At 47.8% G+C, this 12580-nt stretch overlaps 1 protein-coding gene across 1 annotated transcript in view; it reads left to right on the top strand.

The window, feature by feature from the left end:
• SAG (S-antigen visual arrestin) overlaps window positions 1-12580 on the top strand; it is a 159796-nt gene that overhangs the window by 95214 nt on the left and 52002 nt on the right. Inside the window, exons 11-12 of the mRNA XM_069617884.1 lie at window positions 276-413; window positions 6558-6635. Coding sequence (XP_069473985.1) covers window positions 276-413; window positions 6558-6635 — 216 coding nt within the window. The remainder of the gene's footprint in view (window positions 1-275; window positions 414-6557; window positions 6636-12580) is intronic.

Below are 12580 nucleotides of genomic sequence, written 5' to 3'. Positions count from 1 at the left end.
ACATGACTTCAAGACTGCCCAAAAGTCGTATTTCCTGAATTGGGGAAACGAAAGACTCAGTGGCTCAGAGACAAAAAGAGCACACCCAAATTCATGCAGACAACCCATTGCCTAAAAAGGTGCATTGGCTAATGGTAGAGTCAAAGACCATATTTAATGTGATCTATGTCATTCACAAAATTGGTCACTACACCACTCCAATGTATTTAAAAAAATAATATTAATCAATGCATTTCTGATACACTTATAATTTTCTCTTGACTCTATACTTTCAGGGAACGAGTGCAGCCAAATGCAACCTTGACCAAAACCTTTACCCTCCTACCCCTCTTGGCCTACAACCGTGAGAAGCGGGAGATTGCCCTGGATGGAAAACTAAAGCACGAAGACACCAACCTGGCCTCCAGCACCCTGTGAGTTGATAGTCTTAGTTTACTGGAGCTGCTGCCCGGTGACTTGAAATCTGAGACCCTAGGGTAGTGGTGAGGTGGTAACATTGGTGCCCGGTAATGTGAGATGATGCTTTGTTGGGTCACGGGGAAGGCACTGCCAGTCCCATGTAAACTGACACTCAGAACACATATGCAAGAGGTGCTACCAGTGCCACTGGTGGCACCTGAGCTAAGTTGCTGGGTTCAGAGAAGATACCATCAGGGCCCTGTGGGTTCAGATCCTGGGGATGTGGAGAGGAGATACTGCTGGTGCCCTCTGGGCTCAGATCCTGGGGATGCGGGCAGGAGACACCGCTGGTGCCCTCTGGGCTCAGATCCTGGGGATGCGGGTAGGAGATACTGCTAGTGCTCTGTGGGCTCAGATACTGGGGATGCGGGCAGGCGACACTGCTGGTGCCCTCTGGGCTCAGATCCTGGGTATCTGGGCAGGAGATACTGCTGGTGCTCTGTGGGCTCAGATCCTGGGGATGCGGGCAGGAGATACTGCAGGTGCCCTGTGGGCTCAGATCCTGGGGATGTGGGCAGGAGATACTGCTGGTGCCCTGTGGGCTCAGATCCTTGTTTATGCGGGCAGGAGATACTGCTGGTGCTCTGCGGGCTCAGAGCCTGGGGCTGAGGGAAGGAAATACTGCTGGTGCTCTGTGAGCTCAGTTCCTGGGGATATTGGCAGGAGTTTTTGCTGGTGCCCTGTGGGCTCAGATCTTGGGGATGTGAGCAGGAGATACTGCTGGCGTCCTCTGAGCTCAGATCCTGGGGATGCAGGCAGGAGACATTGCTGGTGCCCTCTGGGCTCAGATTCTGGGGATGCGGACAGGAGACACCGCTGGTGCCCTCTGGGCTCAGATCCTGGGGATGCGGGCAGGAGATACTGCTAGTGCTCTGTGGGCTCAGATACTGGGGGTGTGGGCAGGAGATACTGCTGGTGCTCTGTGGACTCAGATCCTGGGGATGCAGGCAGGAGATACTGCAGGTGCCCTGTGGGCTCAGATCCTGGGGATGTGAGCAGGAGATACTGCTGGTTCCCTGTGGGCTCAGATCCTGGGGATGCAGGCAGGAGATACTGCTGGTGCTCTGCGGGCTCAAAGCCTGGGGATGCAGGCAGGAGATACTGCTGGTGCTCTGTGAGCTCAGATCCTGGGGATATGGGCAGGAGATACTGCTGGTGCCCTGTCTGCTCAGATCCTGGGGATGTGGGCAGGAGATACTGCTGGTGTCCTCTGAGCTCAGATCCTGGAGATGCGGGCAGGATATACTGATGGTGCTCTGTGGGCTCAGATCCTGGGGATGCAGGCAGGAGGTACTGCTGGTGCCCTGTGGGCTCAGATCCTGGGTTATGCGAGCAGGAGATACTGATGGTGCTCTGCAGGCTCAGAGCCTGGGGCGGCAGGCAGGAGATACTGCTGGTGCTCTGTGAGCTCAGATCCTGGGGATATGGGCAGGAGATTCTGCTGGTGCCCTCTGGGCTCAGATCCTGGGGATGCAGGCAGGAGACACCGCTGGTGCCCTCTGGGCTCAGATCCTGGGGATGCGGGCAGGAGATACTGCTAGTGCTCTGTGGGCTCAGATCCTGGGGATGCAGGCAGAAGATACTGCTGGTGCTCTGCGGGCTCAGAGCCTGGGGATGCAGGCAGGAGATGCTGCTGGTGCTCTGTGAGCTCAGATACTGGGGATATGGGCAGGAGATACTGCTGGTGTCCTGTCTGCTCAGATCTTGGGGATGTGGGCAGGAGATACTGCTGGTGCTCTGTGGGCTCAGATCCTGGGGATGCAGGCAGGAGGTACTGCTGGTGCCCTGTGGGCTCAGATCCTGGGTTATGCGGGCAGGAGATACTGCTGGTGCTCTGCGGGCTCAGAGCCTGTGGCTGCAGGCAGGATATACTGCTGGTGCTCTGTGAGCTCAGATCCTGGGGATATGGGTAGGAGATTCTGCTGGTGCCCTGTGGGCTCAGATCTTGGGGATGTGAGCAGGAGATACTCCTGGTGTCCTCTGAGCTCAGATCCTGGGGATGCAGGCAGGAGATATTGCTGGTGCCCTCTGGGCACAGATCCTGGGGATGTGGGCAGGAGACACCACTGGTGCCCTCTGGGCGCAGATCCTGGGGATGCGGGCAGGAGATACTGCTGGTGCCCTCTGGGCACATATCCGGGTATGTGGGCAGGAGAAACTGCTGGTGCTCTGTCTGCTCAGATCTTGGGGATGTGGCCAGGAGATGCTGCTGGTGCCCTGTCTGCTCAGATCCTGGAGATGCAGGCAGGAGATACTGCTGGTGCTCTGTGGGCTCAGATCCTGGGGATGCAGGCAGGAGGTACTGATGGTGCCCTGTGGGCTCAGATCCTGGGTTATGCGGGCAGGAGATACTGCTGGTGCTCTGTGAGCTCAGATCCTGGGGATATGGGCAGGAGATTCTGCTGGTGCCCTGTGGGCTCAGATCTTGGGGATGTGGGCAGGAGATACTGCTGGTGTACTCTAAGCTCAGATCCTGGGGATGCAGGCAGGAGATATTGCTTGTGCCCTGTGGGCTCAGATCCTGGGGATACGGGCAGGAGACACTGCTGGTACTGTGTGTGCTCAGATTCTGAAGCAGTGATACTACAGTGCCAGTGAACTGAGATCCTTGCGGGGGAACTTACTGCCCATGTGAGATGGGATCCTGGGGGGTGGTGGGGCAGGACCGGTCCCACCAATGCCCTGTAAACTGCAAATGTGGGAGAGAACCTGAGGAGGTACTGCTAGTCAACTGTGGGCCCCTGCAGAGACGTTTTTATGGGAGGGCAAAAAGGGCACTTGCCCAGGGCCCCCACCTTGGAGGGGGCACCACAAGGCTAGCTGTTCTGAAGAAGTAAGATTCCATTGTTCACCAGTCCTACATAGCACACGTCAGGATAGTTTATGGGGTGCTGCTGAGGCTCTAAACCCATTGCTTTTCTGTTTTGGCAAGTGCATTTTGCCTTGATCAATTCATCATGTATTGCTTTCTGTATTCACTGTGGTATACATAGTTTGTGTGTTCTTTATGGTATAACTCTGTAGCATTCTTTCCTTCCTGTGGGAATTATGTTGATCATATGCAATAGGCAAAGGTGAAATGCATACTGATAAAATGAGTGCCACAATGGCCCAGAAGTTAGCTCAGAGTGTGATATTTGTTCTTATGAAAAATTTGAATATCACATACCCACAAGGCTGGCAGAGCCTTTCCTATGTCTGAAGTTAATAAACCTGCCTGCATATGTACTTGGTTTTGCCGAGCAACATCTGCTATTAACAGCAATGTTCCTGTACAGGTTGGGGTTGCTCTAAAAACTAACATATCATCCGTATGGTGAAGGTCTAGAAATTGGTTTGTTCAGATGGGGTGTTGTAAAACCTAGGCAATCGCCTCCAACAATGGCATGAACTGTTAGTCAAAGAGGTGAATAAGTATCAAAATTCAAGACTATGGAACGACAGCGTTCATGTTTGTATCCTGGATTTGCCAGCAGACGATACAGTGATCCTGGTCAAATCATCTACTATATCTTACATTACTGTGCTGTCTTCTGTGAGGTTTGCCTTCTTGCATGCTGCTGGTTTTAGCCCATTACTTGATCTTTCTTCTTATGTAAGCCATTTGGGTGGAAGGGTTGATAGACAAAAAAGAGCAGACCATATGTTGCAGGTCTCAAGCAAGCATATTTAAGGTCTGCTTGTTTGACACAAAAAACATTTTGCTTTTTGGTAAAAGTCAAAGTTTTTATGCATGTTTATAAATGAAAATGTCACAAGCCATTGTTTTGGAAGTATTTAAAGCTTTAAAATACAAAAGACAAACTCAGATTAAATGCGTTATATCACATCGATTGGTATGATGGTTCTTATATGCTTCCCTTGATGATGGAGAGAATGATGCTAGAACGATTCCCATTTTGCATAACATCCTTGTATAATAGTTTGTTTCAAAATGGTCATGTTTGGTAATGTGATTTGTGTACTTTCCAAGACAATGTTTTTAAATAAAATGATATTGTTTTAGTTCATGGTAAGAACTGGAAAAAAAAGTATTCAAATGCAGAAATTGCAGATTTGGTACAAATACCAGCTTCACCCCTTCACGCCTTAACCAATGTTTGATCCTGGGTATCTCATTTAAAAATTTTAAAATGTCAAAAGACTGATAATGTTGGTCTTCAAATGCTACTTGTTTATCATTCTGATTAGAGCAAGAATGAAGAGGGCAAGGGGACTTAAAGGGAGTAAACGGGCTTATTATGCTGCGAGACAGGATATCAACCTATAGGTTGTGAGCGCGACGGGTGTGGGGCGCGACCAGTATTCTTGATCCTTTGGTTTGGTGGAGGGAGGCCCCAAAGATGTCCGTGCCCAGGGCCCCAAAAGTGCTTAAGATGGCCCTGTGCTCCTGAGCTGAGTTTCTGGGTTCAGAAGAGATACCATCAGGGCCCTGTGGGCTCAGATCCTGGGGATGCGGGCAGGAGACACTGCTGGTGCCCTCTGGGGTCAGATCCTGGGGATGCAGGCAGGAGACACCGTTGGTGCCCTCTAGGCTCAGATCCTGGGGATGCTAGCAGGAGATACTGCTGTTGTCCTGTGAGCTCAGATCCTGGGGATACGGGCAGGAGATACTGCTGTTGTCCTGTGAGCTCAGATCCTGGGGATACGGGCAGGAGATACTGCTGGTGCCCTGTGAGCTCAGATCCCGGGGATACGGGCAGGAGACACTGCTGTTGTCCTGTGCGCTCAGATCCCGGGGATACGGGCAAGAGACACTGCTGTTGTCCTGTGAGCTCAGATCCCGGGGATACGGGCAGGAGACACTGCTGTTGTCCTGTGAGCTCAGATCCCGGGGATACGGGCAGGAGACACTGCTGGTGTCCTGTGAGCTCAGATCCCAGGGATACGGGCAGGAGAGACTGCTGGTGCTGTGTGGGCTCAGATCCTGAAGCAGTGATACTACAGTGCCAGTGAACCGAGATCCTTGCGGGGGACCTTACTGCCCGTTTGAGATGAGATCCTTGGGGGTGGGGGAGGGGCGTGACCAGTACCGCCAATGCCCTGTAAGCTGCAAATCTGGGAGAGAACCACCTGAGGAGGTATTGCTAGTGAACTGTACGCAGATATTCTGAGGAAGGTACTACCAACAACTCTGTGAGCGTAGACTCTGGGATAGGGGAGTAGAAACTACCGGCAACCCATTACTGAGATCTGACCTCAGGTTGTGGGGTAAGGGTGCCTAGTATATCAGCATGCTGTGAGCGGAGGTACGTAGAGGGAGAGGAGGCTTGCCAGCTTCCTTTAAGCTAAGGTGCTGCTGCAAGAAATGAGATGGGGCTGCAGAGGGCCTGGGTCATGGGAAGCTGCTGGAATCAGTGCCCAGCGGCACATTGCATTGATCTGCTCAGAGGAGACAAATCACCACAATCGCAACTGTGGTTTTGGTGCTGAAAGTAATTTAAACCCATTCACGTGGCAATGCTCTTGATGAGCCACGTTAGGGTTTGCTCTGGTGACCCATAATGCCATGGGCATGCCTTGTGCATTGGCCTTCCACTGCGTTTGCTGTGGCAGTTCCCTGATTTTGGCACACAGTGGCTGGTACCATCACTGTGGCATTACTGAATGAATGGATGGACTTTTGTAGCATTGCGTTGTCTGCCAACTGAATCTCCTCAATGCTCATCCTGGTATGAGTGAGAGGGCGAGTAAAATACCTAAATGTGTCCCATTGTGGTCCCTCATTTCCCCTGCTGGGTATATATTTGAAGAAGTGTATCCTTCTTTAACTGATATTTATTTTCAGTCTTATTCAGATTGGCACCTATGTTAAAGGGGTGGCATCCAGCTCATAGGGGCCATGATATTATTATTGCAGGCCTCTGCAACCTTTGGCTCTTAGATATTTTGTACTACAACTCCCATCCGCCCTAGCCAGCATGGTCAATGGGTAGGGATCATGGAAGCCGAAGTGCAAAACATCCAGAGATCTCCATCTTGAAGACTGTGTTTTATGGTAGTACTCTGTATCAGTCCTCTAAAGAGGGCGTTTTAATGACAGCACTTTAACCTTTTTTTTAAATTTCTTGTATCATTACTGTTATTCTTTTTTCCAGCATCAAAGAGGGGACCGACCGCACTGTCCTGGGCATTCTGGTGGACTACAAGGTCAAAGTGAAGTTGACTGTCTCGGGGTGAGAGCACTTAGACATGAAATGTTACCGATTGTTAAGATGTTTCTCTGAGGTAAAAGGTAGAGCATGGCTACTGTTTGGAATCTATTCCAATAGGGCTTCTTCAGCTGTCCTTTGCTCACTTATTGGTAGCGGTGGCCGAGCTGTCTGGCATAGCTCTTCCGGAAGTGTGTTAGGCTATTGAAGATAAAGGACAACACTTCATCACAATAAATATAAAGAATATGCAGGGAGGAGAAGGTTTTAAACATGTTATACAGGTTTGATGAATTTAGACTAGTTATCTACGGGGAAAGGTAGAGTAAAATAACGAATACCTAAGTCTTTAGAGGTGAACTCCAGGGTCACTGCTCTTCAGAGGGTCACTGGAAGTTTTAATTGTTCATGTCCAATTACAGTGGTTCTGGCACCCCCAAGCACATTTGAGAGTACTGTCTGACTGAAAGGCTGGGCTGGCTCAGGAACCAGGAATGTGGCAAATTGTGGTTTATTGGTTTCATGAGAGCTGGTTATGAGGCTGAGCACAGTTTTCAGCTAGAACGTGGTTTCTTGCACACCTGCTTCTTCTGTTTCCCTCTCGGCTCACCATGCCTTTTGGAAACTCCATGTAGAGAAGTCATGCCATGACCGTGTATGATAACCACTGTATGCCACACATCCCTAATTGCAGGGGTAGGCAACCTGTTGCTCTACAGATGTTTTGGCATACGACTCCCATGACCCCTGTCCATTGACCATAGTGACTGGGGTTGATGGGAGTTGTGGTACAAAGCATCTGGAGGGCAACTGGTTGCCTACCCCTTCCTTATAGGAAACATTTCTGACTGCAGCACTCTGCCTTAGATTGTAGGAGGGAAGGAGGCCAGTAGGTACTCAAGTAGAGAACAACTACGCTGTTGTCAATCAAATGAGTTTTTAAAAAACGCTGCCACCAACCAGAGATAATCCTTAGAGCGCCAGGCTGGGATACTCACCTGGTGAAGGTATGCAACTCTGTGCCTGGTGTGATTCGTCCCTCAGGAGCTTATTCTCCTTGGGATGGATGTGTCAATGCATGTTCGAGGCGATATCTCTGGTCAAAGCTGACCAGGGGGACGCCATGAATCAGACAGGAGAAAATGAAAACAATATAGGTACACTGCAATAGGGCCACAATGTAGGACCCTACAATGAACCCTGCCCACGATGACCTTTTTCGTAATTTTGTACTCGTTTGAAAGGCAGTCATAAAAATGTCTGAGGTTGAAAGAACATACAACCGCTGCAATACCTGTTGAACTCCGGGGTCAGATCTTGGCACGGAAAAGTTATGGCACAAGGAGGACAAAACAAGAATTATTGAGATGCTGCAACTGGGCCGCAAATGTGGACTTATAACATCACACTTATTTTTTTAAAACACTTTTTATTAGTTTTATACATGTATCAACATTCAGCATAATGTATCAACAGACGGATAAACAAGTAATGTAAGACATTTACAAACATTGCTAACCCTTTTCCCATTTTTAACCTGAATCGTAAGTGCAAAGGTAAGTCTCTAGCTGGTCGACTTCCATTTGTTCCAAATTTTCTGGAATTTCCTGGGGCAAACTCGGGAGTTATACATGTGTTCTTCAAGTTCCAGACAGATGTCCGCATCTGAAGCCCGCTTCTTGTAGCTAGGAGTTTCAGCTACTCCCCACATTGTAGCAATGTTACGCGTTATGAGTATTATCGCAGAGGTCAGGAATATCTTTTTAAATCGCTTAAAAGAGGTTTCCCGCCCATACTTCCTACTAGAGTAGCAGGCTCGGATCCTTCGGTACATCTTCACCCCATCCACTGTTGACAGTGTATCAAGAGTTGATTCCAATAAGCAGCAAATCTGAGGGAACACCCAAACTATATGAAAAAGGAGCCTTATTTGCCTTTATATCATAAACATTGTGGAAGAGTTGCCCAGCCACATCTAAAGAGCATTGTGCGCGGGCAAAACATTCTGTGTCGAATTTTTAATTGGGACAAGCGAAGTCTAGAGAAAATCGGCACATCACGTGAAAACATCAACGCCTCAACCCACTCCTTCGAGTGCAAGGGGCCTGCATCGTTTTTCTCATTTAGTTTTAAGGTTGGATATCTCTTGAGATGCAAAGGATGCTATGGTCTGGTATAATGTGGAACTGACCTTTGAACTTATTCTCCCAGGTAGCACATTCACCTCGAGGGGTGAGCAAGGTGGGACTGCCTGGAAATTCTTGACATATGCATGAAGGGCATTGGTGAGTTGAACGTAGTGGTATACTTCAGAAATAGGTAGGACATATGTATGTTGAAGGTCATGAAATGAAAGAAGGCTCCTATCTTTTACCATGTCCTTTAGGGTAAGGATATTACAGGAGACCCAGACTTTGAATGTGCCTATTTTTCTTATTTTGGTTAGTGTCGCATTGTACCATTGCGCCAATGTAATCCTATCTTTCCATCTGATATATTTTGTCACTTCCTTCCAGATCAGTGTGGCATGATATGTTGGGGAGAGCATATTCTCCCCCCGCCCATACAGGATTTAGATATTTGCAGCCCCCTTCATCCATGCACAGTTGGAGGTCACTGTGCAACCAATCATTAACCGTCACAAGTTGGCTCGCCCAGTAATAGTGTCGGCTGTTGGGTAATCCAAAGCCACCTTCCCACACAGAGCATTGCAGTGTAATCAGGGTGATACAGGGTTGTGTCCTCCCCAAAGGAGCGCCCTAACAGCTGTATCCACGCTAGGGACTGAGTGTAGTGTGTTTTGGAGAATATATGTATACCGAGGGAACATCAGCATTTTGAATAGAACGATCCTCCCTAGGAGTATTATCGGAAGAGATTTCCGGTGCCTAACGTCCTGAATGAAGCGTTCCGGGACGGGGTGTACGTTTTGTGTAAGAAATTGTGAATGATCTGTGCCTATTTGCATGCCCAAATATTTGAACCCGTCATGTGTAATGAGGTAGGCACAGTCAGGAGGAATTGTCAGATCACCTCCTTGTATAGAATTAAATGTGGATTTGTGCCAATTCACCCTGAGTCCACTAAACACCCCATACTCTTGAAGTCTCTTTGTCACAACCGTGCATGAATGAATGTATTGAGTGTCCCATAAATATATCTTGTTCATTCACGTATAGTGAAATTGTATCTTCAGGTCTCGTTGACAACTGGATGTGGTTCCAAGTCAGGTCTGTTCTCAGTTGTATTGCCAGGGGTTCGATGGCCAAGGAGAACAGAAAGTGAGAGAGTGGGCAACCCTGCCTGGGTCCCCGTTTCAAGGGGAATGATCTGGAGGTCATTCCGTTAAATCTAACCTCTGCAACTTCTGCTGCATAAACCAACTTAATCCATCGGAGGACATGATCACCAACACCCATTCACGTTAGGATTTCCCAGAAGCATCCCCACAGTACTGAGTCAAACACTTTCTCAAAATCAATAGCTTTAAATAGTCAGAGCTTGCTCAATTGCTAGATGAAGTTGTCTAATATTCATGCAGGTGGATTGAGGTGTACAAGCAAAGGGATGGCCTTTAGTAAGCGATTGGCCAGTATCTTGGTGGTAATCTTAGTTTCCCCATTTAAGAGGGAAATGGGTCTGTAGGAGAAGCATAAAGTTGTGGGGGTTTGCCCTTTTTAGGAATAACCACTATGGTGGTTTGTCATAGATCTGGGAGTAACATACCGGCTTCCCTACTTCCAGGGAAAAGATTAAGCAGGGGTTGTGTGCTCCGATTGCCCAGTCTCTTCCATAATTCCACCGAAAACCCATTCGTGCCCAGAGTTTTCCCCAAGTAAATATACAAGATTGCTTCTATTTTTCTTCTTCCTTGATATCTACCTCCAATTCCAGCCTCTGTTGGAGTGAAAGTTCAGGGAGTGTGATATTGCCTAATTGATCTGGGTTCTCGAGTGCATCAAGTCCGCAGGGACCCGGTATAGCATTTCGTAATAATCTGTGACTGCCTCTGCTTTTTCTTCATCCTAAGAGATCACTCCACCCTCACATCCTCCAGTTCCCTTACATATTTATTTTCTTCATCTCTCTTTTTCCAACCACAGTAGGAATTTCCCTGCCTAATCTCCTATATCTTAAATCCTGCTATGTTTGTCCCAGTGGGCCTGTTTTGCATTATCTATATAGATATTGCAAAGTGTTTCTCTGTCATGAGGATCAGCCTGTGTGTTTCAACGGAGCCTGTGCTGAGAAAGTCTTCCTTGAGCGTATCAGCTTTCCATCCAGCTTCTTCTATAAGTTGCAATTGAGTCTTAGATCTCGCTGAAATTAGTGATATAGCCTCCCCTCTAATTATAGCCTTATACTATTCCCAGAGTGAGGCTGGGCTGTCGGCGGATGTTATGTTAAGAGTGAAGTATTCCTCCATTTTACTAATTATGACTGCCATAATGTTTGGGAAGCCAAGGTAATCCTTATTTAGGCGCCATTGTGCCCTGCATCTGGTTCTATTACTTTTGATTTCCAAAAGGAGCAGTGAGTGGTCTGATATTCCCCTTGCTAGGAACCTAGCCGATACCAGTCTGTGAGTTTTGTACTTGGAGATAAAGCAATAGTCTATTCTAAACAGGAAGCATGGGCCCCTGATTGGAATGATACACTTCTGTCTTGTAGGTGTAATGCCCTCCAGGCATCCTTTAGATCTAGTGCCGAGGTGAAAGAAGAAAGTTTAGTGTGTATGTTTGGATTACTGCCTCAGAGGTGTGTGCGGTCTTTGACTGGATCCATAACGTCATTGAAATCTCCCCCAAGGAACCATAAGTGTGCTTGGTATCTAAGTAGTAAGGTTTGAATATTTTCTAGGAGTTCTATATACAGCGGTGGCGGGGAGAGGGTGTACACTGCAAGAGTACCTTTTGTGGCTCCCCAGAGCTCCCCCACTAATAGGACGTATCTGCCTCGAGGGTCTTGCGCAACTAAGAGATGTTCTAGTGGTAGGCGTTTGTGTATCAAGATCAACACTCCCCTAGACCCACTTGAGAAGCCGGCATGTATGGAGAACTTGGAAATTGTTCTCATAAAAAAAAGTATAGTCTGTACCTGCTAGGTGTGTTTCTTTAAGAAGGGTTATATCTGGTGCGTATCTGTTGATGTACCGCCCCACTTTTAATGCGGTTACATAACCCGTTTACATTCCAGGATAAGAACAACAGATTTCTTTCTTTGTTATCCTCCTCCATCTAAGATATTAAGTGGTCAGTGTGTGGAGTATTCTTGTATGCAAATGACCCGGGCGGGCAGGATTGATTGACAACATGTAAGATATGTAGGTTTAGTATGCCAATCTAAACCCATAACCAACAAAATTCACAAGCTCCTTACTCCCCATTCTTCACCCCAACTTGAAGTAGCTATCGCACAAAAATGTAGCCAGTCACACTCTGCGATTTAGCAAACAATAATGAACCATAAACTTAAAACTATAAAGAAGAGTGGGGGGATGAGCAGTATAACTGTTGAATTCAAGTGGCTCCATAGCAACCCTAAAAGTTGCGAATGTAGTGTCCTGTCTCTTATTTTTAGTTCCATTAATGCAATGACAATAAGCCCCCTCATTCTAAGATGCTTGGGGTTCTTCTTCCCGTAGACTTGGAGTGACATCCTGCGGATAGAGGAGGTGGATGTTCTCGACTGAGCAGAGTCTGGTCACCCCGTTTCTGAGGACCACCTTCCCCTCTGGCGTGTAACTCCACCTAGGTCCATGCATCTTGAGGGTCATTGAAAAAGTGTGTTTTTACATTTATGTAAATATTGAGTTAAGCCAGAAAAAAGAGGGCATATTTTAGAGCCAACAATTGCAGTTTTTTGCTTTACCAAGTGAAATGATCGTCGTGCCTTCTGGACTCCTCTGATATAACCCGGGAAGAAGGCAATCTTTGCACCATTGTGAGTTATAATTCCCTTAGTGTGTG

The sequence above is a fragment of the Ambystoma mexicanum genome, chromosome 10 (assembly GCF_040938575.1).
Source record: "Ambystoma mexicanum isolate Mex_15411 chromosome 10, UKY_AmexF1_1, whole genome shotgun sequence".
In the NCBI taxonomy this organism is placed as follows: domain Eukaryota; kingdom Metazoa; phylum Chordata; class Amphibia; order Caudata; family Ambystomatidae; genus Ambystoma; species Ambystoma mexicanum.
This window is presented reverse-complemented; position numbering and strand designations above follow the sequence as displayed.